At 52.3% G+C, this 24,372-nt stretch overlaps 7 protein-coding genes across 7 annotated transcripts; 5 read left to right on the plus strand and 2 right to left on the minus strand.

Moving 5' to 3' along the window:
• The first annotated feature begins 597 nt into the window (after positions 1 to 597).
• Positions 598 to 1,955, plus strand: ASPBRDRAFT_74217 (uncharacterized protein). The gene is made up of 4 exons (XM_067629246.1): positions 598 to 752; positions 809 to 1,041; positions 1,116 to 1,453; positions 1,515 to 1,955. The coding sequence occupies exons 1-4, from the start codon at positions 633 to 635 to the stop codon at positions 1,775 to 1,777; spliced, it is 954 nt and encodes a 317-aa protein (XP_067481260.1). The 5' UTR covers positions 598 to 632; the 3' UTR covers positions 1,778 to 1,955.
• A 567-nt stretch (positions 1,956 to 2,522) lies between these two features.
• ASPBRDRAFT_54057 (uncharacterized protein) lies at positions 2,523 to 4,979 on the plus strand (the record flags this gene model as incomplete). Its single annotated transcript, XM_067627164.1, has 2 exons — positions 2,523 to 3,808; positions 3,890 to 4,979. The coding sequence occupies 2 exons, from the start codon at positions 2,523 to 2,525 to the stop codon at positions 4,977 to 4,979; spliced, it is 2,376 nt and encodes a 791-aa protein (XP_067481261.1).
• An 884-nt stretch (positions 4,980 to 5,863) lies between these two features.
• Positions 5,864 to 9,050, minus strand: ASPBRDRAFT_54058 (formin-mediated actin nucleation enhancer; the record flags this gene model as incomplete). Its single annotated transcript, XM_067627165.1, has 2 exons — positions 5,864 to 8,872; positions 8,988 to 9,050. 2 exons carry the CDS (start codon positions 9,048 to 9,050, stop codon positions 5,864 to 5,866), a joined length of 3,072 nt encoding a protein of 1,023 aa, XP_067481262.1.
• Positions 9,051 to 10,583: 1,533 nt separating this feature from the next.
• ASPBRDRAFT_29168 (uncharacterized protein) lies at positions 10,584 to 11,200 on the minus strand (the record flags this gene model as incomplete). Its single annotated transcript, XM_067622626.1, has 3 exons — positions 10,584 to 10,951; positions 11,013 to 11,148; positions 11,174 to 11,200. The coding sequence occupies 3 exons, from the start codon at positions 11,198 to 11,200 to the stop codon at positions 10,584 to 10,586; spliced, it is 531 nt and encodes a 176-aa protein (XP_067481263.1).
• A 1,000-nt stretch (positions 11,201 to 12,200) lies between these two features.
• On the plus strand, positions 12,201 to 16,419 carry ASPBRDRAFT_526563 (putative PAB1 binding protein (Pbp1)). Its single transcript, XM_067626930.1, has 5 exons — positions 12,201 to 12,678; positions 13,033 to 13,219; positions 13,277 to 13,550; positions 13,614 to 15,953; positions 16,011 to 16,419. The coding sequence occupies exons 1-5, from the start codon at positions 12,503 to 12,505 to the stop codon at positions 16,217 to 16,219; spliced, it is 3,186 nt and encodes a 1,061-aa protein (XP_067481264.1). The 5' UTR covers positions 12,201 to 12,502; the 3' UTR covers positions 16,220 to 16,419.
• A 1,893-nt stretch (positions 16,420 to 18,312) lies between these two features.
• Positions 18,313 to 21,362, plus strand: ASPBRDRAFT_175010 (COPI-interacting protein CEX1; the record flags this gene model as incomplete). Its single annotated transcript, XM_067619793.1, has 9 exons — positions 18,313 to 18,679; positions 18,762 to 18,899; positions 18,966 to 19,076; positions 19,136 to 19,282; positions 19,341 to 19,714; positions 19,771 to 20,065; positions 20,118 to 20,321; positions 20,372 to 20,544; positions 20,594 to 21,362. The coding sequence occupies exons 1-9, from the start codon at positions 18,557 to 18,559 to the stop codon at positions 21,360 to 21,362; spliced, it is 2,334 nt and encodes a 777-aa protein (XP_067481265.1). The 5' UTR covers positions 18,313 to 18,556.
• A 754-nt stretch (positions 21,363 to 22,116) lies between these two features.
• ASPBRDRAFT_54061 (uncharacterized protein) lies at positions 22,117 to 24,234 on the plus strand (the record flags this gene model as incomplete). Its single annotated transcript, XM_067627166.1, has 1 exon — positions 22,117 to 24,234. One exon carries the CDS (start codon positions 22,117 to 22,119, stop codon positions 24,232 to 24,234), a length of 2,118 nt encoding a protein of 705 aa, XP_067481266.1.
• Between the last annotated feature and the right edge of the window lie 138 nt (positions 24,235 to 24,372).

Below are 24,372 nucleotides of genomic sequence, written 5' to 3' on the forward strand. Positions count from 1 at the left end.
TGGTTGATATCACACCATACATAAGAGTCATCGACAGTCAAGAGGATAATACTCACATATTCGATAGCTAGGCCACTGATGTGGGTGTTTATGGGGAACGAAGTCCATCCATGATAACGCATGGGTTTGTGAATAGAGACTTATTATTCTCTTGGCAGATTGCCCCATCCTTGTTATCATCCATCTTGGTAGCAATCTGTATTTACAAACTATTCGATAGCTTAGGTAATAGCACGACTGGTAGTCAGATGAGTAGTTAACTAACGGACTAGTCATATTAGTGTTCATGTCATTTAAATGACTATAGAAGTATGCTGTCTGCACTTTGGACCCCATTCCTGGTCCGCGCTACTCATCGGCAGGATCACTGGATTGTCGGATAGCGGAGGATGGACCGGATCACGGAGGATGGCTGGTCCGCTCGGCAAGTATACTTCCATCCTTCCAGACATGGTTGTTGATCGGATGTAGGAAGCAGAACTCCAGTTTGGAAGGGTTGAAGCAATCTCAGGTTATTTACCAGATTGATATATAACCCTTGTCTTTCAGCATGATATGTCGTATAATTATAGCATCGATTGCCATTATCATACTATTATCCATTGTCACCACATACCGAAAACTATATAGTCATGACTACTGCTACTGCTACTACGGTTGCCATTGCTGGTGGAACTAAAGGTCTTGGTCTGACCATTGCAGAAGCATTGGTCGTCCAGGGCAAGCACGATGTTGTCATATTCGGTCGAAAGGTGGGTGTGACATCTTCAACACAACGAAATAAATCTACCTCGCTAATATCACACAGAGGACTACTGATCTAGACGAGAAGCTCCCAGCTCGCTTGGTTATCGTTGATTATGACAACATCCAAAACCTGACCGAGGCTCTCGAATCCAACAACGTCAGCGACGTGATATGTACCGTCAACTCAAATGGAAGCTCGCTATCAGAAAGGAACCTCATTCGCGCGGCGGAGAACTCGTCGAAAACTGCGAGATATATTCCCAGCATATTTGCCGGATTCACATATCCCATCAAGTTAGTAGCCAAGTACTCCAACTTCCACAATTGGCAAGAACTGCTCAATGTATTGACCTTATATCGTCTTCTAGGTATCCCGCATTCGCCAAATGCAAAGCGGAAGTGCTAGAGGAGCTGGCGAAGACCTCTCTGATGTACACGGCTGTCTACAACGGCATGTTCATGGATTTCTATGGGTCTCCTCTTCTGAAATCCAACGTCGATCCCTTTCCGATGTTTGTTGATATTTCCAACAACATGGCAGCACAACCCGGATCAGGAGCCCAAGCCATTGTACTCACTCGTGTTCTTGACGTTGCGAGATTTGTGGTCCGTCTTCTAGATCTTCCTGATTGGCCAAAGGAAAGCTATGTCATCGGTGACCGAGTCACACTCCATGACTTTGTCAATATGGCGGAAGAGGTGAGAGGTATGTGCAACGTTTCAGTATCGGGCATCTATCCACTCGAACGTGATTTGCTAAAGAGTAGTATCTCTGTCAGGTACCAAGTTTCATATCACCTATGACTCCAAGGAAGAGTTAGAGGCAGGAAATGTCACAGAGTTGCCTTGCTACTCAGCCGTCTTTGCTGCGGTGGGTAAGGACTTGAGCAAGCAGCTATACTCTCAGACAGGATTATGGATCATCAACAATGAGTTGGACCTCAGACCTGCGGGCACCCTCAATGATATTTTCCCGGATATTAAGTCGATGACCTTGCGGGAGTTTCTCGAGCTCTCATGGAGGATTTAGGATTGAGGTTGGCGCAGGGAGAATTGTGAGATGGGATATATAACATATTATTGGCTGGTTGGTTAGTGCCTCGGCGCATACAGGAGGAACCTGAGAGGACTGAGAGCTATCAAGAGTATATATAGAATTCTATACTATCTCGTGGATATTACAGATGTCCTTCACACAGGTAGCAGGCTAAGTGTGAGTAACCAGTATATCTTTAACTCTGCCTTCCTTCCCCTGTATCTTGTGCCCGGATAAGACGGGTAGAGCCTTCGTGGCATCACATGCAGGGGTTTAAATTGCCCGCATGAAAGCTTCCACTTTGTAGTGTTACATCTATCAGGACTAGCCTTATGAGCACCCTTAGTTTGCGGGGCTATCGGAACAAAGCGACGCAGCGAGAGGTCATAGCGACTGAGACAGACCAGGGCCAAAACAAGCCTTCCAGCCGAGTTTGCCGATTGCTATCCACTCGCAATCACCCAACCACACTCGCTTGAACACTAGGGTCTCCGGGCCCCATGAGCTTGGCTTCTTTGGTCTTAGATTAGACCTATAGCTCATTTCAGGGTGCCCATGGTCTGTCAGCCTTGCAGACAGACCCTTCCTCATGCCCAATAGCTGACTTTGCTTGGGGAACAGGGGACACAGAACAGGGGACGAAATGCTAAGTCCGAAATTGAATATAAACGACCCCTGAGCAAGCTTGTCATTGCGAAAATGCCAAAATCCCATTTACTTCGCCCGCGGGCTACACATAATGGCCGCCTTGAACAACCCCTCCCAAATGGCTGGAAATGCCCAAAACAATTCAAAGCAGGCAAGCCCGATACTCGAGCCTCTACGGTATCGGACGAAGAAGTCACTGTGCCTTCTTTCTTTCTATGTTGCCGTCCTGCTGGCTCCTTGGATAATGACCTGTGTCATGATGGTGCGTCCTCTAGACGCCGCCTCCTATACTCGCTTTGGCCAGTCGGCGTCCGTGGTTTTGAATATCCTCGTCAGCCTGAAGATTATCCGCGTGCTGGAAAACGTACAGGCCGTCCTCGCCATTCCCATCGTATCCGGTCTTTTGGCCAGAGCTGCCGTTGTCTACACGCAGCGACGCTCGTCTAACCAGAAACTATCCCTACGACAAGTTGTTACTCTAGCCAACCGTCCCTGGGCCAACGTGGTGTCGTGGTTTCGCTGTCTCCCACTCCATGAAAATGGGTCTCCGCTGGCCATTCTCGGGGGTTTGTTTGTTCTACTGGTGGCTGCCACCCCTGCTATTCAGTCACTCTTAATCAAGTACGAGGATACAATCATTGCCACATGCTGGAAGACAACAGTTTGGACATGCGATCCGTGGGACATCGCCACAGTCGTGGGTCTCGACCCTGAGCCTGCCGCTCTAGAGTATATGCCCCAGAGCCTTGCGGTGCAGCAGGTAGCTAAGAACACACAGCTGGTAAGCGAGCAAGACGTGCAACCTTATTTATGGCCGGAGCAATGGACAACCATCTCCGATCACGACGCTATCGAGAGGGGGACATTCCTCTGGTATGACGAGACGTTCCCTTCGGAGAAGTATTTCGTATCGGCGCTGCAAAACGGGACCAATACCGGTGTTATGCGCCAACATGCCATCCGGTTGAACTCCACCTCCGCCTGCGAGGCGGTGCATCCATCTGAGTTTCCGCAGACATGTCCAGGTGGCCGGCCGTTTGTAGCTAACCTGACTGCCCCTGATACACTTGACATTCGCATATGTGCACCCGGCACGTTCGGCCAAACACCTTGGACGCGAAGTCGGGACCGACAGGATATCTCAGAGGAGCTGTGGATTGATGTCGTTCCACAACTTACGGGGTTTGAAATTAACCAATCCAACTTTACGCTGAGATGTACGACAAACACCACTCGGGGGTACTTCGAGGTAAACAACTATAGAAATGGCAATAACCCGGGACCGCTTCTTGAGAAATGGCCCAGCCAGGAGGTCCTGAAGCACGATTTCAACGACTATCTGGGAATGGATGGAGGGTCTGCCACTCCATCTGTCATGTAAGACGCCCCTTATCTCAACCTCCTTAACAACCTTCCAATTCTCACCGCTAGGAAGATAACTAATGAGATAAACACCAGTAACAACGATACAGACTCAGATCCCTTTTCTTTGGGACCTCCTCCAATCGACCCATTCAACTATGAAGAGCTCTACGCAGCCGGGCCACTAATGACCACTGCACTGGCACTGTTCGGTAACCAGAGCTTCTTCAACGCCGCCAGCAACGCTACTACCACCAACATCACAAGATCTAATGCTAGATCTACACTGTTCTCCATATGCCAATTCAGCCTCCTCCCCTTCACCCGACTTACCGACGCCGCCTTCGGCGATGCGGCAGGCTCATGCGATGAGCTCTGGTGGTCCATAGACCGGTACCCGGACTCCTACTGGTACCAAGAGCTCATGTACACAGTCTACACCTGGATCGCCTCCTTCAACGACACACAGTCCGCCGCGATAGCACTCAACATGGCGACCTACTTCGCCAACGAAGCCGTGCTCACCAACACCGCCACGCAAAACTATCCAGAAAACACACGACCGATCTACTTCAACCGCGGCACCGTGACAATCAAGCCGAAATGGAGCTTACCCGGTGTGATCACCATATCCATCCTCATCGGGCTGCAGATACTCGGTCTATGTTTAATCGTCTTGTACTGTCGCGCGGTCCCAACCTGGACGGATACTCTCGATGCTTTTGCTATGCTCCGCATGGGTGCGGAACTGCAGCTGCAGCAGCGAGTTCGACATGTTCGCTTCGCGGGTATTAGGGATACGGATACGCGGGACTGGGAGGATCTTTCCCATATTGATGGCCTTGTAGGCGTTATCAATAGTCATGAACGGCAGCAGGAAGTAGAAGATGAAGAACAAGAACCTGGTACAAGGGACTGCTCACCGTTGGTTCTTCATTCGAAGAAGGAAGGGGATACCACCACCACCTCTACGGGAATTCCATTGACCAATCTGCTCCCTCCATACTACTCGTCTGAGGTGTCTATTGAGACCGATACTCATAATGATGAAGGAAGTGACGAACGAGAAGAAAGGGCAAAGAAAGAAGGTCTAGTGCCGCCTTTTCGTCTCGCGGTGGGTGCACCGGGATTGATTACGAAGAGGATGGCTCCTAAGAGGGCATGGGGGTGGAAGGAGACACCATAAGTGGAACAGGATGGTAATCAGGTGTGATAGCTGTGCTATAGTTACTAGTGTGATACGGATAAAGATTTATGTTGCTATCCTCTGGGATTAAAATGGTACTATTGTTCTTTGACCATAGTAGACTAGATGAATCACTCTCTCGAAGTAACTGAGTCACGCAGTATTTGGTTTACGAATTGTCGAGCCTGATAGTTTGCTGGTATGTAGGTACTACTATCGTGCAGAAGTGGCTATAATTGCTATTATTGAAGATAATACCTCATGTTATTATTCGTTTAGTTTCGGAGAAATAGAATACTAGAAGTGGTTACATTTCACTAGCATTGTATATAGTGGTATAGTAGCTTCTATGTAGTTGGCTGGTGAAACAACAGTGTACATCTTCAACAGCATCTTTAACAGCTCGTCCTAATACATGAAATAGGTGCGACGTGAAGCTTAGTGATGATTATCCACTACTACATTACAAATCTAAGAAACATGAATATATCAATGCAAAATGAACGCTTCTATCAATCAACCTCGTCAGAATCAGCAGCAAAGCAGGATAGACCAAGATAACCTGACCCTCCTGTATATCATCAATAGTCATAACAGGCCACAAGCTGGCAGGGTATCGTCGATATGCGAACAGGCAAGGCTGCAGCTCCAGTGCTTGCGATTGGAACTGCGCGAACGCGAACAAGAATATAACAAACACAGGGAAACAGACAGTTCAAAGGAAATAATTAGCGAGGGTGGAACACAATGATGTTAATGACAAAGGAGAATGGTCCAAAAGAGGGCAGCCTGACAACTCAGGCTAAATACAAGACGTAGATGATGGAGAGGACGAGTATCGCACTGAGAATGTTGGCCGCGGAACGGTCAACAGAGCCGTGTCCCTATTGCTCAGGGTCCGGCTTCTGCTCATGCGCAGTAGTTACTTCTTTGTCATTTCCCTCATTCTCTTCAGCATCAAGGAACGTTTCTCTCTTCTCTTCTTCTGCTTCATCCGAGTCTTCCGGAACCGGAGACTTTCCTTTGACCATAAGTACTTCCTCTTCCTTCCCAGCTTCCTCCTGCTCGATATTTGCCTCTTCAGCCACGTCTGCACTAGGCTCCGCCTCTGCCGCCTCTGCCGCCTCTGCGTCTTCGGTCGGCTTCTCAGCCTGCTCCGCTTGTGCTGCAGCGGCTTCTGCTTCTGCCTTCTCCATTTCGGCCGCCCTGGCCTGTTGTCTCTCCCAGACCTCCTTGCGAATGCGGTCGTCTTTGGCCCGACGGAGTCTTTCAGCCTCCTCCACACCACCACTCTTCTTCAGTTTGCCTTCTTCAACAAAAGCTCCGAGCTCCTTCTGGAAAAGCCCAATACGGCGGGTTTCCAACTCCTTCTGGCGTGCCTTCTCTGCCCGCTCAATCGCTTCCAGACGAGATTCATGGTTCGGCTGCAAGGCGCGCACCTCACCTAACACGCTGTCTTTGGCCTTCATAGGGTCCACAGCCGGATCAATCACAACGTTCCGCGAGGTGTTGCGCAATGTGGGAGCACCCGAAGAGTTCTGCATCGCCTGCTGCTTTGTGGCCTGCTCAACAAGAGCGAAAGTCTGAGCTGCCTTCTCCAGATCATCCTGGAGATCAGCGGCGAGGTCCTCTTGCATAGTAAGCTGGTCACGCTCCTCGCACACTTGCTGGAGTTCCTTCTCCCAGATCTTTGTCCAGACGGGTTTCTCCCGCTTAAGAAATTCCTGCATCTTCTTGATCTCCTTGGTAACGGCGCTGATGTCCTTACTCACAGTTTCCAACTGCCTAGGCAGCGGCCGGACACCACGAGTCACGACATCTTTGCGGAGGTCCTCGACCAAATCCTGGAGGTCATCAACCCGCGCCACAAGACGTTCTGATTCTTCTGCAAGCTCCTTTTTCCCAGAGTTCACACGCACACGGCCCGCATCGCCTTCGAACGAGGGTACGGTGACGTCAGCTGCAGCTGTCTTCAGTCCACCTGCTTTGGTACGGATCGCGCTCATCGAGCTTGCAATATCGGCGGTGAAATTCGAGTACGTCTGCCGTAGTACAGCAAGGTCACGTCGCAGACTCTGGAGCTCTGCGATTTGACTGTCGCTCCCCGTGATAGGTCCCTTCCGGGCTTCACCAGTCTTGGCGGTAGATGCGACAGGCACAGGAGGCGCAGCAGCAAGGCGGGCCATTTCTTTCGCAGCTTCCAGTTGACGGTCCGAAACACGTTGCATCATGCTTTCTTGCCCCTCGAGGGCCCCTTTAACACCTTCGATCATGCGACGGACTCCACCAAATTCATCGTCAAAGTGCTTCTTGACCTCATCCAGGATATCAACATTTAGCACCAACACAGATCGGTCCTTGACATCGGCCAGATCCTCCAGCTCGTGCCGGACCCCTGAAACTGGATCCTGAATATAGATTTCCGGTAGGTCAACCCCGTTGTTGTGGGTGTTCCAAGCGAACTTCTCAATGAAAGCCAGCTGAAGCCGCCCAATGGTAAGGCCAGTATATCCTTCCGGAAGAACGTATTTCTTGATCTTGCTCCTGTATTGGAGGAATAGAGTGAGCTCCTTGCCTGGGGATTGCTGTTCAGGGGAGTATTGGGACGATTGAGGTGGGGTAGAAGCAGACACAGCTGGCTGCTGGCGTTCAGACTTAGGCGTTCCTGGAGGAACAGCTGCGGTGGGGGCAGCATCCTTTACGGGTTCAAATGCCTCTGCAAGGGACGGCTCTTCAGAAGGTCGAGGGAGATCGGGATGCCGTCCAATAGCCGGATGATCTGCCGGACCACTTTCAGGACGTTCGACGGACTTGTCTTTGGCGACAGTAGCGCCCTCCGCTGGAAGTTCTGCAGGTGACCCAACGCGAGATTTTGGGCGCTCTTCTTCAATACTGGGAACGCCCGAAGGCGCCTGTGAAGCAACCTTTGCGTCATGCAGCCGATTTGTCGATCGCTGTCGCCCATGGACTGACCCGCGCAGACGCACAGCATTCAGCGACTCACGAACATCACGCCCTCGATTCGGAATCGGGGAATTCTGGGTCGGCAGGACTGGAACACCGCTTGAAGAAGTTCCCAGATGCTTTTGTATCTGATAGGCAGAAAACCTTCGAGAGGCGCGACGTTCTAGCTCCCCGCTTCTCTGCAAAGCACCGAGTGCATCATCTTGTTTCGGGGCAGGTGGAGGGGGCGGTGTGGGATAAGGTGGCGCGTTGGTCGAGGTTACGGAGCCCTTGGGAGTTGCCCCAGATTCTGGTTGAGACCCTTGAGATAAGATGTTCTGTGCCTCGCGCCTCGACGCATCTCGTTCGGAATAGCTCGCCCCTCGCAAATCAGCCGATGCCGCCGAAGACGCCCGGGCCATAGTTGGATCCTCCAGAGAGCCATTACTGCCAAAACGCCGAGTCGATCGCTTCGGAGACGTTACCGTTGAGGCAGTGTCCTCATATGCTTGATTCAATGCCGCCTGCGCCGAAGTTGCACTGCTTGCGCTTGTATGCCGACCGGGCAATGGCCTACTCTCCTCCTTCTGTTGCCGCGCACGTAGTCGAGCCTGCTTTTTCTTGAGGCCGTGAAGAAGGTTGATGATGATGTCGCGAACTCGAGGGAGATAGCGCTCGAGACTCTGTGGGGACGCATCTTGGCTGAGAGTATCTTCGAGGATCGTACGCAGGAGATCGGGTACAGGGCCAAGATCTGAGGTGTCAACCCCGATGGCATTGAAGGCGCGACAAGCCAGGTTGAACTCATATCCCAGCCGTACGTAGACATCGGACACTTCATTCTCTGATGCTTGTCGGCGGGACCACTGTGTCAGGGTTTCTAGCAGTTGTTTCGTGGCGACCAGAAGATGGGTGACACTCTTTTCGATTTGGTTGATCTGTTTCTCGGGCTGTGGATCAAACGCACCACGAGGTCAGCCGGAGTATTTGTGGGACGGCCGGGTGGTGATTTCAGGGAGACCCAAGCCGTGGCTGCATGCCACCATAATGGAGAGGAGCACTTACTACCACACCCTTTGAAGATTGAGACCTCGTCGAGCTCGACGAACTGCGTGGTGCAGAAGTCATGGCGGATTCCACACTGCTCCCTGAACCGGATGGGAAATGCTGGGCTGACGGACTTCGCTGGGAGCGGGAGGAAACGCTGGAGGCGGACTGCATATGTGCAAGGCGGGAACTCGAAACAATTATTCTTTTCAGTGGCAGTTGATAAGTTGCAAACCGAGTATATTAGGAGCGACAAAAGGATGCAGGGTGCAAGGTCGCGAAAAGGGCTGGGGATTGAATATTGTCTCAGAAGAATGTGTAAGGGAGAAAGAAAGAGAGAGGGAGGGAGAGAGCAGTTGACGGCGGGATGGAGCGAAATAGCCACAGATGATGAAGGGAAACGAGGGCGATCAAACAGGAGAAAGAAGGAGGCGGCGAGACAGAACCGGTAACAAAGCAAGCAGGAAGGTAATAATAAGAAGAAGAAAAAGGTCCGCACGAGAAAGGCAGCGAGAGACAAGCGGGAATTATAGCCAAGGAACCAGCCTCTTCGAAGGGGGTGGGTAGAAGATAGTAGTGGTAGTAGTTCTTTGGGTGGTGGTGATGCTGTTGGACTGGCACTAAAGCAGTCTAAGGGATCTGATAGAAGACCAATTTGGGCACAAGTTTAGTCTCCCGGCCAGCAGAGCATGAAATGCCCAGCTCCAAACCCAAAAGAAAGACTGACTGCAACTTCAAACGTCGCTGCCTTCCGAGACCTGTGTCAGCCTGAGGCATCGATAAGACAACGCCCGCCAGGTCACATGCTTCCACCAGCCTCCGGAATTTTTGGTTTCGCCGGATCCACTTCAGCCGCGCCTCAATTCAACTCTCACTTTTACTCCATAGAATTTACAAAAGTATCATCCATGAGTTCCCCTGTCAATCCGCTACGTAACTCAAGATATTTGGAGCTTAAGCCCTTCAGCGATAAATGCAAGCAGAGACCACAATCGTGCTTCGCTCTAATTTTGGTACACATCAGACATAATTCTCTTCAGCATGCTCAACTTTGTCATCTCTTTGTGTGGACACCTCCATGATGAACACCGATCCCTCGGCCGTCCATGTCAGACTGCAGAACCAACTTGGGTTAGAGTTTCAACGCCGGCGGGTCCCTTCCTATCAAACTTCCGGAAACCCTTCCCTGTGTGACACCGAGCAAGGTTCTGTACACAGTAGTAGTCTTAACGAGGCCTCCGCACTAAGAAACATACTGTATTGATGGCAGTTCCTCTGTCGATCGATTGTCTCACCTTGCAACGAAAGGGGGTCCCATGAAACCTCTTTTTGCTGTTGACAACTTGACAGAGCCACTCTTACGTAACGACACTTTCCATTGACTGATTATCTCTGGTTCAACATGATCAACAATATCAGCAGGCCCGACCCATCGGCATGAGTAGCTGGACGCCCGGGCGCTGGGCAGACGCTCAATATAACTAACAGACTAGCCTAGCAATGCTTAGCATGGCCTGGTCAATTGCCTCGGCGCTTGCCTTAGTTCTTACTGTATTCGCTTAGTCTCTTAGTAATGTGATATCTATAGCATCAAGTGGGTAGTGCGCTGAAGCGTCAATCGGATTGTCCTTCATGCAGGATCTTAGCGCAGGCCGCTTCGCTGATTTGCTTTGCCAATGTTTTCCAAACAGACCACCAAGCAAGCATGAGGCAAGTATAGTCTCGGTCGATCATTGAGCTAGCTGTCTTATCTCCTTGGCCCCGAAGTGATAATTCAATATTATCATGTTGACAGCCGCAATTAACCAGCACAGATGTCTGGTGAAATAATCTGGCACGGCACTGCTTCTCAATCTCAAGGGAAGCACGTCTGGAGGATAAATATCCCTGGCGAAGGGTTCTATGAATCGGATGCCTAGCCTGGTTGATCAGGGTGGGTGTAAATGGCTCTCCACCTAGCGAATGCCCAATTTTGGTGATTGCTGGTTGTGTTGGCAGGACAGTAGCCCTTGCTCAAACGAACCTGAGCACCGTTGCACTTACCGATCGCGCCCGGATGCCAGAAAAGTACCGTATGAACGTTTTCAGACGCGGTGACAGCAAAGACATGGGCCACAGAAATCTGAGTGACCATGGGCTCTGGAAGTGAGCTTCCATGCAGCAAGGGATCATTCCAGACCTAGGATCAGAGATACCGACAGTACCCATATGAATTCACCATGCAGCGCCATGGTGGGCCTGCTCCGAGTGGATTCTGACAGGCCGCAAGGGCAGGAGTCCATTGGGATTGGCAACTCGACTGATGGAAGCAGAAGCAAGTGGAGTGAGGCGACATGGTGCGTCTCAGTAGCGAGGTGGGAACACACACCTACACCCACGCACGCACAACTGCAATCCCATTCATGGAGCAGGAGAGATGGTGGAAATGGGGACAACCAATTATTGTAAAACTTCTTTGGAAGGACGCATTACCTGAAAGGCCATCCGAAGCCCTCCCAAATACTACTACTTATTAGTCCGTAGTAGTACTCCACCATATTTGACAGCAAATGCTCATCAGCCAGTACACCAATACACCAAAGATGGAGGTGGGAGTGAAACGAGGGAGAGAGCTGAAAAAAAGGAGAGTGGAAGAGGTACTCTGTACTTCTTTCTAATCGGATATCCGTCCTCTCTCATCCACATCCACATTAAAAGCTGTGCACATTCCCATGGCCATCTCGGTCCCCACTCGCTTGCCAACCGCCAACCAAGCCCGGAGACCCTTGGGAAATCCATGGGATTTGCTCACCTAAAATCCCCTCTGACGAGCTAAACCCTCCAGCCAGACCCAGCAGTCCAGCAACTAACCGCCCACTTACCTACGCTGTACGTACATAAAACTAACCTTACTTGACCTGTGGATGATGTTAGCTGTTTGGCTGGCTGTCTCTGGCTTGTCTCCTCTTTTTGTGGCTGCTCCTCACCCACCTATCGATCTACCAGCTAACTTACATTGAACTTCCTTCTCCCCTGTAGTTAGTACTTTCCTCTTTCCTCTCCTGCGGCCGGCAACACTGACTTGAACCGGGACGTCCTACAATTCCCTGGCCTTATTGTTACTTTCTTCTCGCCAGTTCCTTCTGCTGTTCTTTGCTTGCCTCATTCTCCTCCTGTCCTTCTTCTTCTTCCTTTTCCTCTTCTCCTCTTTCTCCACTTCCCGTCTTTCCTCCCGGATCCGCGTCTCCCCTCCTTCTTCCCCTTTCCCCGTCTCTCGCTCTCACTTTCTCCCTCCCTTCCCGTCGAAGTTCACTCAACAAGGCGGTCCCGTGACTCGTCCGGGGCTCTCGACTCTCCTACCACAGCTTCTCTTTTTCCCTTTCCACCCCGCCATTCTTCCTTTTCCCCCCCAATCCCTTCCTCCCACTCCATCACCGTTTTCTCGGTCCTGTTTGCGCAGGCGGTGTGTTTTGGCTTCGTGCCTTCCGTCCGCACATTTTACGGCGTTACGTCGTGCGACGACGTAGAGCTACGCTCGGTGACAATCCAGCCAGATGGCTTCTACCGTCAATTCGGTGCCGGCTGCCAACAGTGCATCTGGCAATGCCGTGAATCCTCAGAATCCCGGTACTAGACCTTCTTTGAGATCCAGTGCCAGTACGAAGGCATCTGAGGGCGGCCGACGTCAGTCCGGCAGTCCTCTTGAGAGCGGGCAGAGGTACGTTGCGAGGTCAACATGTTATTCCTCATTCCTCCCAGCTTGTTCGACTCGTTTGCTTCCCATTGCCCTTTCTTCACCGCTTGTCGCCTCACGAAACATGGTTGTTTGCTCTGTTACCATATCCCCTACCTCTTATGTTTATTCAGGACCGGTCTCTTTTTGTCAATGCCCTTCTCGACTGTCTAGTCCCTATTGGCCACTGGTTTTGCGTCATTGTGTCCTCGCTCCCCCATGTTCCTCGCCTAGTGTTCCACAACCGGGCTCATACCTCTTAGAAGGGCACTATCATCTATCGCATACTATCTTCTGTTAGGCATAGCATGGTGTTGCGCATTAGCTAATCCACCTCTTTTTTGATAATAGGCGCAGTAACTCCCAGAAAGCTTGGTCTCACGGCGCAAATCCGATCACACAACGAGCCTCGTACTCACAGCAAAACGGCAACATGTCTCACAAACAGTCCGCCTCTCCTCGACCGACTCCCAAGGAGTCAAACACCCCCGATAACCACGCAAATGACCGTCTTGTTTTCTTGTTCGCTAGCTTCATTGTAAGCTCAGTGTTCCACACTCGGCATATGTCAACGTGAAAGGCTTACGGTTCATAGGGCTTGAGTGCTACGATTACCACAAGGAATGGAGATAAGTTCACGGGAATATTTTCGTCCTCGACGCTGGAACCTAGCGACTGTTCGTTCGTACTCAAAATGGTGCAACGATCATCCAAGGCGGATCAGAACAAAGCGAACGGGGTCAGTGATGCCTCGAGTTCGTATTTGGGGTCGGCGCCGGATCATAGCATTGCCTTCGATGTCAAAGACGTGGTCGATATTTCAGTCCCGAACGTCACCCCGGCCGAGGTCACGGCAAGGAGCTCCAACGGTGAGTTACCAGGCGAGCTTGAAATCACGGATGGACAGTTTTCGGTATTAACACAAGCATTAGGGACTCCTGTAGGTTTCAAAACGGACACCGACATCTCCGGAAATCTTGCAATTCGCGAGCGGACTCTCAAGCGCTGGGAGCCTGCCGCCGATACAGACGTCGACCTCTCTCTCGAAAGCACACATAATTCAACTGGGTGGGACCAATTCGAAGCAAATGCCAGGCTCTTCGGTGCTACTAGTAGTTACGATGAGAACATCTACACCACTAGAATCGATCGGTCGGACCCTACCTACAAGCAGAAGGAAGCAGACGCTGCTCGGATTGCTCGTGAGATTGAAGGTACTACCACAGACAATGCACATGTTCGTGAGGAAAGAGGGCAGGTATCGGCAGATGATCATGATGAGGAAGCTAAATACAGTGGTGTCCGCCGTGATGAGAGGAACTTCCCGCCGCTTGTTTCGGGGCAGCCGAACAAGTACACCCCACCAGCGCGCAGGCAAAACGCCGCTCAATCCGCCATGGCCTCGGGAGCTCCCGCAATCAAACAGACCCCGAGTGCGCCGAAAGAGGCTGTTGCCGCAGGACCGTCCAAGGAGAATGGACAGGCCCAGGCCCAGCCCGCGCCAACCAGTATAACAGCAAGCTCCACTGCCGATGCGGAGCAGAAGCCTGCATTATCCAAAACCACATCTGGTGCCCCAGGACCGGTCCCCGCAAATGCTACGTCTAATGTGGAGGCCGAGGTGCTCGACTCTTTCCGGCAATTCGCCCATAGTGAAAAGGCGAAGTTGCAAGAACGCCGTCGTAACCAGGCTTCGTATGATCGAACCATCAAGCTGAATGAACTTATGAAGTTTTCTAAAAACTTCAAACTGGCAACGCCTGTGCCCAAGGATTTGGTGCCGATTCTAGCCAAAGACCCGCACAAGCAGGAAGAGATCATCCAAAGAGCTCAGCAGCACGCTGAGGAGAAGACGGTGCCCAAGCCTCCAGCAAGCGCTGATCCGAAGCCCGCTGCTCGCGCGTCTGGAAATGCTCGCCAGGAAAGTGGAACTGTGCCACCTCCTGCGCCGTCGGATCGCCCGAACTATCCTCGGGGTCGTCAAATGTTTCCCCCAACTGGTCCTCATGCTGGACCTGGTGGGCGGCTTCCGCAGCAGCCAGTGCACCAGGGCCGTCAGGCCACTGGTATGCTCGGCCATCGTTTAGCAGACAACATACAGCAGCGAAAGGGAGCCGCGATGGGAGCTGTCCCCGCTCCCTTGCCTATCAACGAAGTTCGCATCCCCCCAACGGGCCCAGCTGGCGAGCAGCCTGCTGTTACCAGTCCGAATAAGGTGCAAACACCAACCTCGTCCGTGTCGACCAAGTTCAACGTGAGGGCCCTAGAGTTTAAGCCAAACCCCGCCGCAAGTACCTTCACACCCGGTGCTTCGTCCACCTCATCTCCTTTCACCCGGGGGCGCTCCGTCTCACGGACCACTAGCCCCTCGTTGTTCTTTGGGGCGAAGAAGCCAAGACCGGTCTCTGAGAGGCCGTCCCTTAACGATCAGTTCAACCCTATCAAACGCATGAAGAAGGAGAATGCGGAGCAGAGTGACAAAGGCTTCGCCTTCAATGGAGGCATCCCGCCCGCTTACAGGACTCCCCCTACTTGGGATGCCGCTCCCGGGAACGAAGAAAAGACATACCTGGAAATGTTCAAGTCGCCTGCTTCTGTGCCAGCTATCTCTCCCCAAAGCCGCTCTTCGTCGAATCCTCAGATGCCTCCGCCGCAGATGCCGTTCCAGTTCCCACAGAACACCCCTGGCATGCCTCCTACTACCGGTCCCCCACATGGGCCTCATCTACACCCTCAGCAGCATCACAGTTCCGGGCCCCCACACTTCGATGATCCCCACCGCATGCAGATGTCTGCGTCGACCTCGCAAGTGTTCCCATCTCCAAGATTACAGCACGGTTACCCATCCCCCATGGCGCCACATGCCCAGCTTGCATTCGGACAAGCAATGCCACAGTTTTATGTGAGCCAGGCCGCCACGCAACCTGGACATATGAGGCATTACCCGGGCGGTCCCCAATTTGTCAACCCCCAACCAAGTATGGGCGCTCCAATGATGGTTCAACAGCCGTCGAGCGGGCCGTACATGGGAGTTCCTCAGGGCGTAGCCCCTTATACACCCCAGATGCAGATGTATTCCCCAAATCCTAGCCACGCATATCCCCAGCACGTGCCACCGCCCCAGCCTCACAGTGGGTATCCCAGTCCCAGTCGCGGTGCTCCCATGATGATGCACCAGAACTCTCAGCCGGGTCAGCCCCCACAACCGGTGATGTTTATGTCCCCTGGGCAGCATGGCCAGCCCGTGTATCCAGCCCAGCAGCCAACACACAGTATGTTTTTTATGAGTTCAGATGCCATTTGTGGAGTTAGGTCGCTAACTAGCATAGTGCCCCCGGTCCGCGGCAATTATCCTCAGCAGCAGCCTCATTTCCAGTCCAGTCCCCACCAAGTGCACCATTACCCACCTCACCAGCATCGGACGCCTAGTAGCGGCTACAATCAAATGCCCCAGATGCCTCCTCAAATGCCTGCTCAACCCCCATCTACTGTCGCATCTGGACCTCAACCGCAAGAGGCAGCCGATGAAGTGAAATGAGCCATTCCCGCTTGACAAGCGTGAGACGCCATATCGCTGGCTTAGCGACCTGACCAAACACCGCCGTTCCTCTTTGGACATTCAGGCTTCACTTGGACGTGGACCCCAGTTGTTCACCGTTGGCGACTCAAATCGTCTCGCGTCGACCAACAATCTCACTATGTTTACCAAAGCTATCTGTACTTTGTACGTATGCGCTGCGCTATGTGCACCGGAAGACGTACAGTGTTTACGGTTGGCGGGTTTCGATTCCCTGCTGGTAAGCTGTTTCCGAAATTAGCAACCTTGGTTGGGCTTGGCGCATGCTAACCCAATGCAGGCGAGGTGGCAGCTTCGTGTGAAGTATTGCAGTCAGATCAGGTGTGTATAGGAGTAAAGCCATGGGCTAGAAGTTGAGAGATCTCTAGGGATGGGTGCGTCGGCAGATAGTTCGGCATCCGATGGCCTTGTCGCCATCCTATGCAGGCCTTTACTATACGGCTTCTTGGAAGTGATTTACGGAGCTCAACGAAGGGATTCAACAACGATAACTTTCCAAGCTACTGGGGTACTCATTGCTATATGCCAATGATGTTCTGGGATTTATCTTTTTTTTTTCTTTTCTTTTTTTCTTTCTTCGCTTTTCATCTGTTTTATGTTACCATCTCTAGCCATGGGGAGCAAGGAGAGATTTCGGATGGACAGCGATGGGTGGAAGAGGCCGTGAGCGAGTGGTATAGGAGACACGTTGCACAATACGGGGGTGAGTTGTTGGCATGACATCGAGATGATATGAGAGGAGGTGTTCTAGGGCGACTTGTTTTACGCATTTTGAAGGGGGTGAATGACATTCATATAATCGAGCTTCATGCCGCATGTAGACACGACTCAGTATAAGTAGCGTAGCACGTCCGCAGGAGCTGCAAGTCAGCACAGTGGCCGTTGAGAGTTGCAGCCCCTAATTATGACAATACAAAGGTATTCATTTCCAACAGTAAAATGAGATAGGGAAAAGGCATTCTCCTCAGGTCTTTTCAGTTTCTTATTTGGTCATCATCCAACCAAGAAAGACGCCGCCGCCGCGGTACTCTACCCTCCAACCCAAAGCCCAACCACCAGCACCAGCAACCAGAGTCCACAATTCCCCGAACCCATCACTATACCACAGTTAATCTCTGCTTCACCCTAACCCATCCCCCATCCTGCAAATCTCCCACTCGGCAGTTGATCAAGGAAAGAAAGAAAATGTACGCCGCAGCCATTAGTTTCTGAAATTCCTCATGGAGAAAAGCGGACCAGAAACCCCAAATTGCGGCTTGGAACAGAAAAAAAGTATGTCTTGTTTGTTGTACACATGTCTCTCCAAGGTGGAAAAAGAATAAAGCATGGTCGTGAGCCTCTCGACCAGGACCTTGTGCCTTTCACAAAAATCATGTGCCTGCCTTGATGATGAATGGAGAGAAATGCGGGGATGGAAGTATGGAATCAGGTTTCTGCAAGAGATGTTTCCATGATATTTGCGACGGGGGTTTGTTTGGGGAAGGGGATTCTTTGTTGGATTGCTCATGCTTTGGGTGGGTTGTGGTTGGAAGGTGAGCACACAGCGGAGAGTTGAGGCGACGTCGTTTCTGTCTGGTTTGCGCGGTCTGACCTTTTACCAGGTGATCATCACTGGAGAATGGCTGTTTCTGTTTGGTATGGAGAGGGAGGGGGTGAGGTATTGGGCAAAGGGCTGTCTGTGACTGGAACTAAGACTGGGATGGGGGGATGAGTAGAAAGTTATGGGGACGTGCCTTGGTGTTAGCTCAGCTCGGTGTGAACGGTCCGTTGGAGATGGGTATGTATTGTTGATGATGGTAAGTGCGCAAAAAACATCATGTTGGTGGTAGTGGCGTTGTTGTTGCCATCATTCAGCAGACGCGTCGGTCATGGGAGATGATAGATATAGAACAGGAGAGCGTGTGTTCAAGCTAAAGAGAAAGAAAGCTCCGGCGATAAAACGGGGAGCTTTCCCACGGATGGCGCTAAACCCGATTGGGGGCGGGGTACCACGGACAGCGCCAAAAGGGACAGTCAGTCCGTGTATTATATTCCATGTCCCCGATCTCTCTCTCCTCCTCCGCCTGGCTGCTGCTTGTTGAACTTGGGGGCCGTGGATCTCTATAATTCTGCCTTGGGACTAGGGATCGGTCGCATACGTGTCGTCTTTTTCCAGGGCTTTTTTTCTTTTCTGCAATTATCTACAACCTCCCCCTTTCTCTTCTCCGCCAAAAAACGTTTCTCCACTATCGCGCTGCGGTGGTATCTTAAAGACCAGCTAGTAGTTATTAGCTGCCCTCCGCGAGACAACCAACAACCATGGATTTCCTCAAATCTGCCGTCGCATCGGCGATCGCAAAGGGGAGCTCGTTCCCTTACTCGCTAGGGGACAGAGTTGACCTCTCCGACTCGATCTGGACGCTACACAATGCTACGAAACGGGTATGAGATGTCATGCGGGCCCGCGGAATCACCCACCCCCAAGGGGCTAATGCGATTGCTGATCGGCGCTTGGTACGTATAGGAAGACGGTTCGCCCTGCAGCGTCTTTACCTTCGATATTGCTTCCAATAAGTCCCGTCTCCCGTTGGCGAAGAATGCGGTGCGCAAGTCCCGCACGCTGAGACATCCCGGTGTGATCAAGGTCTTGGATACGATAGAGGTAATTGCGCACACGACAGCTCATGCACTATACTGCCATGGATGGAATGGCTGATTGGTCATTTAGACGGAAGCTAGCCTTTATATTGTTACGGAGCGAGTCGTTCCCCTCTCATGGCATGTGAAGCGCAGGAGTCTGAGCGAGGAGACGTCGAAATGGGGCTTATATACTGTGGCGGTATGTTCTGGTTATGGTGGTTATTGGTTGCTGCTGGTCTAACGTATGTGGTATTACAGTCCACTCTCAAGTTCATCAACGGAGATGCGTCCTCTGTCCACGGAGTCGTCAGGGCCTCCTCGGTATTTACAAGCGAAAGTGGGGAGTGGAAGCTGGGCGGTTTCGACATTCTGAGTTCGATGAACGATGAGAATGCGGTCATATATGTCAGTTTATACTCTTCTACGAGACGGAGATGCGCTTTCGCTGACAGCACACTTGCAGACATACGGTAGTCTCGTTCCCGACGCGGCTCGATACACGCCTCCGGAGGTCGTCAAGAGCGGATGGGACACGATCAAACGGAACCCGCTGACTGCGATTGATTCTTACGGGCTTGGAATACTAGTTTACGAGGTCTACAATGGCAATTTCACCGGCGGAGACCAGGTGGGCAAGACAACGAACATCCCGCCCAGTATGCATCAGAGCTATAAACGCCTGTGCACGGCGAATCCTAAACTGCGGCTGAGCCCTGCCCACTTTGTTGAGCAGGGGAAGAAGAGCGGCGGCTTCTTCGAAACCCCGCTTATCCGGTTGACGGACGATATTGAGAGTCTGGGACTCAAGAACGATGCGGAGCGAGAGGAATTTGTCAAGTGAGTCGGTGCCTTGTGAGGACCAGGCTGCTTCCGGTAGATGCTGATTGAAACAGTGAGCTTGATGAGCTGTCCGACGACTTCCCTGAGGAATTCTTCAAGATGAAGGTGCTTCCAGAGTTGCTAAAGTCGGTTGAGTTTGGCGGGGGCGGCCCCAAGGTGCTGGGGGCTATCTTGAAGATCGGAGCGAAGTTATCCCAGGAAGAATTCAACTCGAGACTTACGCCAGTCATTGTCCGATTGTTTGGAAATCCAGATCGAGCGCTGCGGGTCTGCTTGCTCGATAACCTCCCGGTGATGATCGACAACCTGCCCCAGAAGATCGTCAATGACAAGATCTTCCCTCAGATTGTAAGTTACAACAGACCCCGGCTGGGCTCAATGCTAATTTCATGTCCTGCAGACCTCCGGCTTCACCGATGCCGCACCCGTCGTCCGCGAGCAGACAGTCAAGGCTGTTCTGCCTATCATCAACAAGCTCAGCGACCGTGTCATTAACGGCGATCTACTCAAGTTCCTCGCACGTACCGCCAACGATGAGCAGCCGGGAATCCGCACGAACACCACTATTTGCTTGGGCAAGATAGCGAAGAACCTCGGGCAGGGCGTGAGTGAATCTAACTAGATGTAAAATGCGCAATGCTAACCAAATTACAGTCGAGATCCAAGGTTCTCATTGCGGCTTTCACCAGGTCTCTTCGGGATCCCTTCGTCCACGCCCGGAGCGCTGGTCTGCTCGCTCTCGGAGCAACGCTAGAGTTCTTCACCGAGGAAGACTGTGCGACCAAAGTCCTTCCGGCTATCTGCCCTTCCCTTCTGGACAAGGAAAAGTAAGGACATTCACATCCCCTCGTGGCTCCGATCTAATTCTCCGTATAGGATGGTGAGAGACCAAGCGAATAAGACACTTGATCTGTACCTCCAGCGTATCCGGAGATACGGCAGCACTATGGCAGACACGGTAATTCCTCCGGCGGCCAGTGAAGAACCGGCTAAGGATACAGCCCGTATTGGCACGTCTAACGATAAGTCGTGGGCCGGATGGGCAATCTCCTCATTCACAAATAAGCTCACGGCAGCCAACGGCGAAATTCAGCCCACCGCCAATGGTGCAAAACCGGCCGAGCCTGAACCCGCTCGTCCAGCGTCTGTTCCCCGCCCAACGAGGGCGGCGTCGTCGGTGCAGAAAGAAACGCTACGACCTGCAGCTCAATCTCTGAACCGGTCCATGTCGGAGCAACCACCAACTTTGGCTAAAGAAGAGGATGACGCCGAGGATGTTTACGACGCGTGGGGTGCAATGGAAGATGACGAAGACAGTCAGCAAGTGGACGAGGATCCATTCAGTGCAACAGCAACTAGCAGTCCAACCGTTTCTGCTCCTGCACTTGCTCCTGCACCCAAGGCAGCCCCCGTTCCGTATGATGATGGCGGCGAGCCGGACTTTGCCGGTTGGCTGGCCGCCCAGTCCAAATCGAAGAAGCCGTTGCCCAAGGGCTTGAATAAATCCAGTCCCACCTCGGTATCTCGTCCATCTAGCCGCAGTAGCACGGTTAAGCCCAGGACGGTTGTCGCACCAGCGAAGAAGATCGACACGACACCTAAAGACAATGACGAGGACGACGGCTGGGGGGACGCTTGGGATTAGCAGTATAGACCCCCAATACCCACATAATTCTGTTCATCAGGGTACATATCACCTTGCGCTATATTGTGATTATATCTCTCATCTTGCGACATATCCAAGGCATTAAGGCAGGGGAGTTTGGGCGTCATGCAGTATATAATCTGGTTAAGTGCTTGTTTGTTGCTGCTGCATATGAGTTGCGATAGGATAGAATCAATTATGGCAGACACGATTACATGCAACTTGGTTCAAGGTTAAATATCTGGGGCATTTCCACTAGAAGTAAACATGAAACGAACTAGTCGTGGAGAGTGGAGGAGAGATAATTACTAGTCAGTCAGCCTGGCTTGAGGATCGACTCGATAAGGCGGAGGGGCGGCGCCAATCAAGCGCCGGCTGCCCCGTGATCACATCCGCCGCTGATCCTCCGCCGCCCGACGAGTTCCAAGTCATCTTGTCTCTCCCTTCAAATGCCGACCATCCCGTTCTCTGGCTTTTTGGACTCTTGCTCATCTTACTTGAGGGTAGGGCTCAACGCTTTCACTTCTGCCGTGCAGATTGTTCGCTCGCGTGCGCAGTGCCAGTGCTGATTATCGTGCTTTCATCTAGATAATCCTGCTGCCTTCCAGCGTCTCCGTGCCTGAGTGTGTCCGGGAAGGCTGGTGGGTGTTGCATATCGTCCCATGCGCGATGGATGACGGGTTACGAACCTGAAGGTTACCCCGGTCCGTGATTTTGATTTCGCACGTCTACAGCGTTATTCGTTCTCGCTACAATGGATTCCGATGAAGCTCCTCCTCCGCCATACTCTGCGGTTGACCCGTTACTCGCACAAGCAAACAGCCGAAATGCCGCTGCAACTGCGGAAGTGAATCGTGTCCTGCTACGTCTGCGTGGGGGGGAGGCAGCCCCGGGCACCACGCCGTCGAGTCCTGCATCCAGCTCCGCCAGTTATGATCCTCTAGCATCCTCCGCCGGCTTGCCCACTCACTTCACGTCTGCTGCGGAATACTTTGTCGAGCGACCGCCTCCGACTTCGAGCCGTCAGGGGGACATCGTAGAACATTGTGTAACGATCTTTCCGCGCAGCCAATCAAAGGATATCCGGCGTCGTCCTCGTTGTTGGACCTCGCAGAAGACGGAAGACATAACCCAGCAGGACTGGGACGTCTTCCTAAGATACCTTTTTCCTCCACATTTGGGTCTAGCGTCTACTTCGGCACAACTACCTCGTCAGGTGAGAGCGGAGATTCAGCGTGACCGCAAGGATCGGCCCCAGGAAACGGATGAGGAACGCAAGAGACGGATTGCTGCCGTGATTATGGAGTGGAACCAATACTTCTTCGAACCCCGCTCGGCTCGTATCATATATGTCTACGTGATGGATCCTCAGAGTGCGCCGCGATCGTCTTTGTGTCCTAAGTGTTGGCCTGCTGCGACAACACGAGAGAATCGAGTCGCCCAGGCGTCCGACGCTGGTCGAGGTCGCTTGCAACAGTCGCCTGTAACACCAACAGCTGCTGAGCAGCCTGGTGCGCCTCCAGTCAATGCTGCTTATGCGCCAGGGCCATATTCCTACCCACAATATCCTACTCCTCCTACCCCTTACGCACCTTATGGACACCCTGCACCATACAGCACTGCTGTGTATCCTCCTCATCCCCTATACCATTACCCTCCACATCCACCTCCGCCGCCGCCTCCGCCACCGCCGCCGCCAGGACACTACCCTCATCAACCTCCTTGGGGTTGGAATGCTCCCCCATATGGGGCCCCTTACCAGGACCCAAGCATGTCGAAGGGAGGAGGGCCCTTAGATTGGATAGCGTCGTTGGCCTCACAGGCCCAAAAGTACGGGGAGCGCTTCACAGAGCAAGCACAACATTATGGAAGACAGGTGGAGGAACAGGCTCTTGCTCACAGTCGCTGGATCGAGGAGCAGGCCGGACTCCAGGGACGAAAGGTGGAGGATGCCTTCACAGGATTTGTCAGTCCTCCTCGCGATGATTGGATCGCGAATCAACCTCCTAAGCCAGGATACGTGCAAAATAGCACTACCCATACACCTGCGGCCACAACCGCGACTGTGACTACGACGATGACTGCTGCGCCTCAACGCACTACCCCGGCTCAACCCGAGCGGACTCGCCGGGCTTCGATCGACTCGGAGGCATCTGACTTGTCTTTCTCTTCGATAGATTCCCTGTCGACAACATCCGAGCTCAGCGCCTCTGATCTAGCCACTATCCGCGCACAGCTCTTGTCACTGGACGACCATCACGATCGTGAACTGTACGAAGCCGTCGTGGGTCTGCGCCGTCAGCTTGACGTTTTGCAGCAATCGCGACGCCAGAACCGCACATCTGGACGAAGCTGGCGCCACGGCTGGAGACGGTGGGAATCGCCGAGTGAGCAGCACCAGAAGCAGGCAGACAAGCGAGCGGTCAAAGAAGAGACGCGAGCCACGCGGAAAGCATTTCGGGATGTTTTGCGTCGGGCACGAGAAGAGCAACGCGAGAAGCGGCGGATCAAGCGCACCCGCCGGCGCCAGGAACAGCGAGCTCGTGAGATGCAGAGGGACGGTGCTGGAACGCCACTCGAGCAGCACATGCAGCGGTTGGAGCTTGACACCAATCGTGAGAGCCGTTCCACAGTGCAGTCTTTCACGTCCATTCCATCCCCGGCGCGGTCCTTGGACGAATCGGATAGTGATATCAGTTCCATCAGCACGCCGAGCACATCAAGTAACGAGAAGATGCCGGTTAAAGGTGAGAAGAGCGAGAAGTCGGCACGCGAGAAGAAGCAGAATAAAGAAGCAGAGAAATCATCTAAAGAGAAAGACAAGGAGAAGAGCTCCGGTCAATATGATCGAGGGGCGTTACGGCGCAGTTAAGTGGGCCATAGCCATGACAGATTCTTATTTTGATATACTATCATGGAACGATGCATGATCATAGCGGTGTTTATATTCATGGAAGAGGGACTGGGATTGGGATTCTCTTATGTATTTATTACTTTCTTCCCTATCATT

This window comes from Aspergillus brasiliensis (genome assembly GCF_001889945.1).
Source record: "Aspergillus brasiliensis CBS 101740 unplaced genomic scaffold ASPBRscaffold_4, whole genome shotgun sequence".
In the NCBI taxonomy this organism is placed as follows: Eukaryota; Fungi; Ascomycota; class Eurotiomycetes; order Eurotiales; family Aspergillaceae; genus Aspergillus; species Aspergillus brasiliensis.

Bases quoted from the DNA above. Each gene is read 5' to 3' on its own strand.
- ASPBRDRAFT_526563 (XM_067626930.1), top strand. From the start codon at position 12,503: ATGGCTTCTACCGTCAATTCGGTGCCGGCTGCCAACAGTGCATCTGGC. The intron at 12,679-13,032 runs GTCAACATGTTA...TTTTGATAATAG, and splicing joins GGGCAGAGGTACGTTGCGAG to GCGCAGTAACTCCCAGAAAG. The intron at 13,220-13,276 runs GTAAGCTCAGTG...TACGGTTCATAG, and splicing joins TCTTGTTCGCTAGCTTCATT to GGCTTGAGTGCTACGATTAC.
- ASPBRDRAFT_74217 (XM_067629246.1), top strand. From the start codon at position 633: ATGACTACTGCTACTGCTACTACGGTTGCCATTGCTGGTGGAACTAAA. The intron at 753-808 runs GTGGGTGTGACA...AATATCACACAG, and splicing joins TTGTCATATTCGGTCGAAAG to AGGACTACTGATCTAGACGA. The intron at 1,454-1,514 runs GTATGTGCAACG...GCTAAAGAGTAG, and splicing joins TATGGCGGAAGAGGTGAGAG to TATCTCTGTCAGGTACCAAG.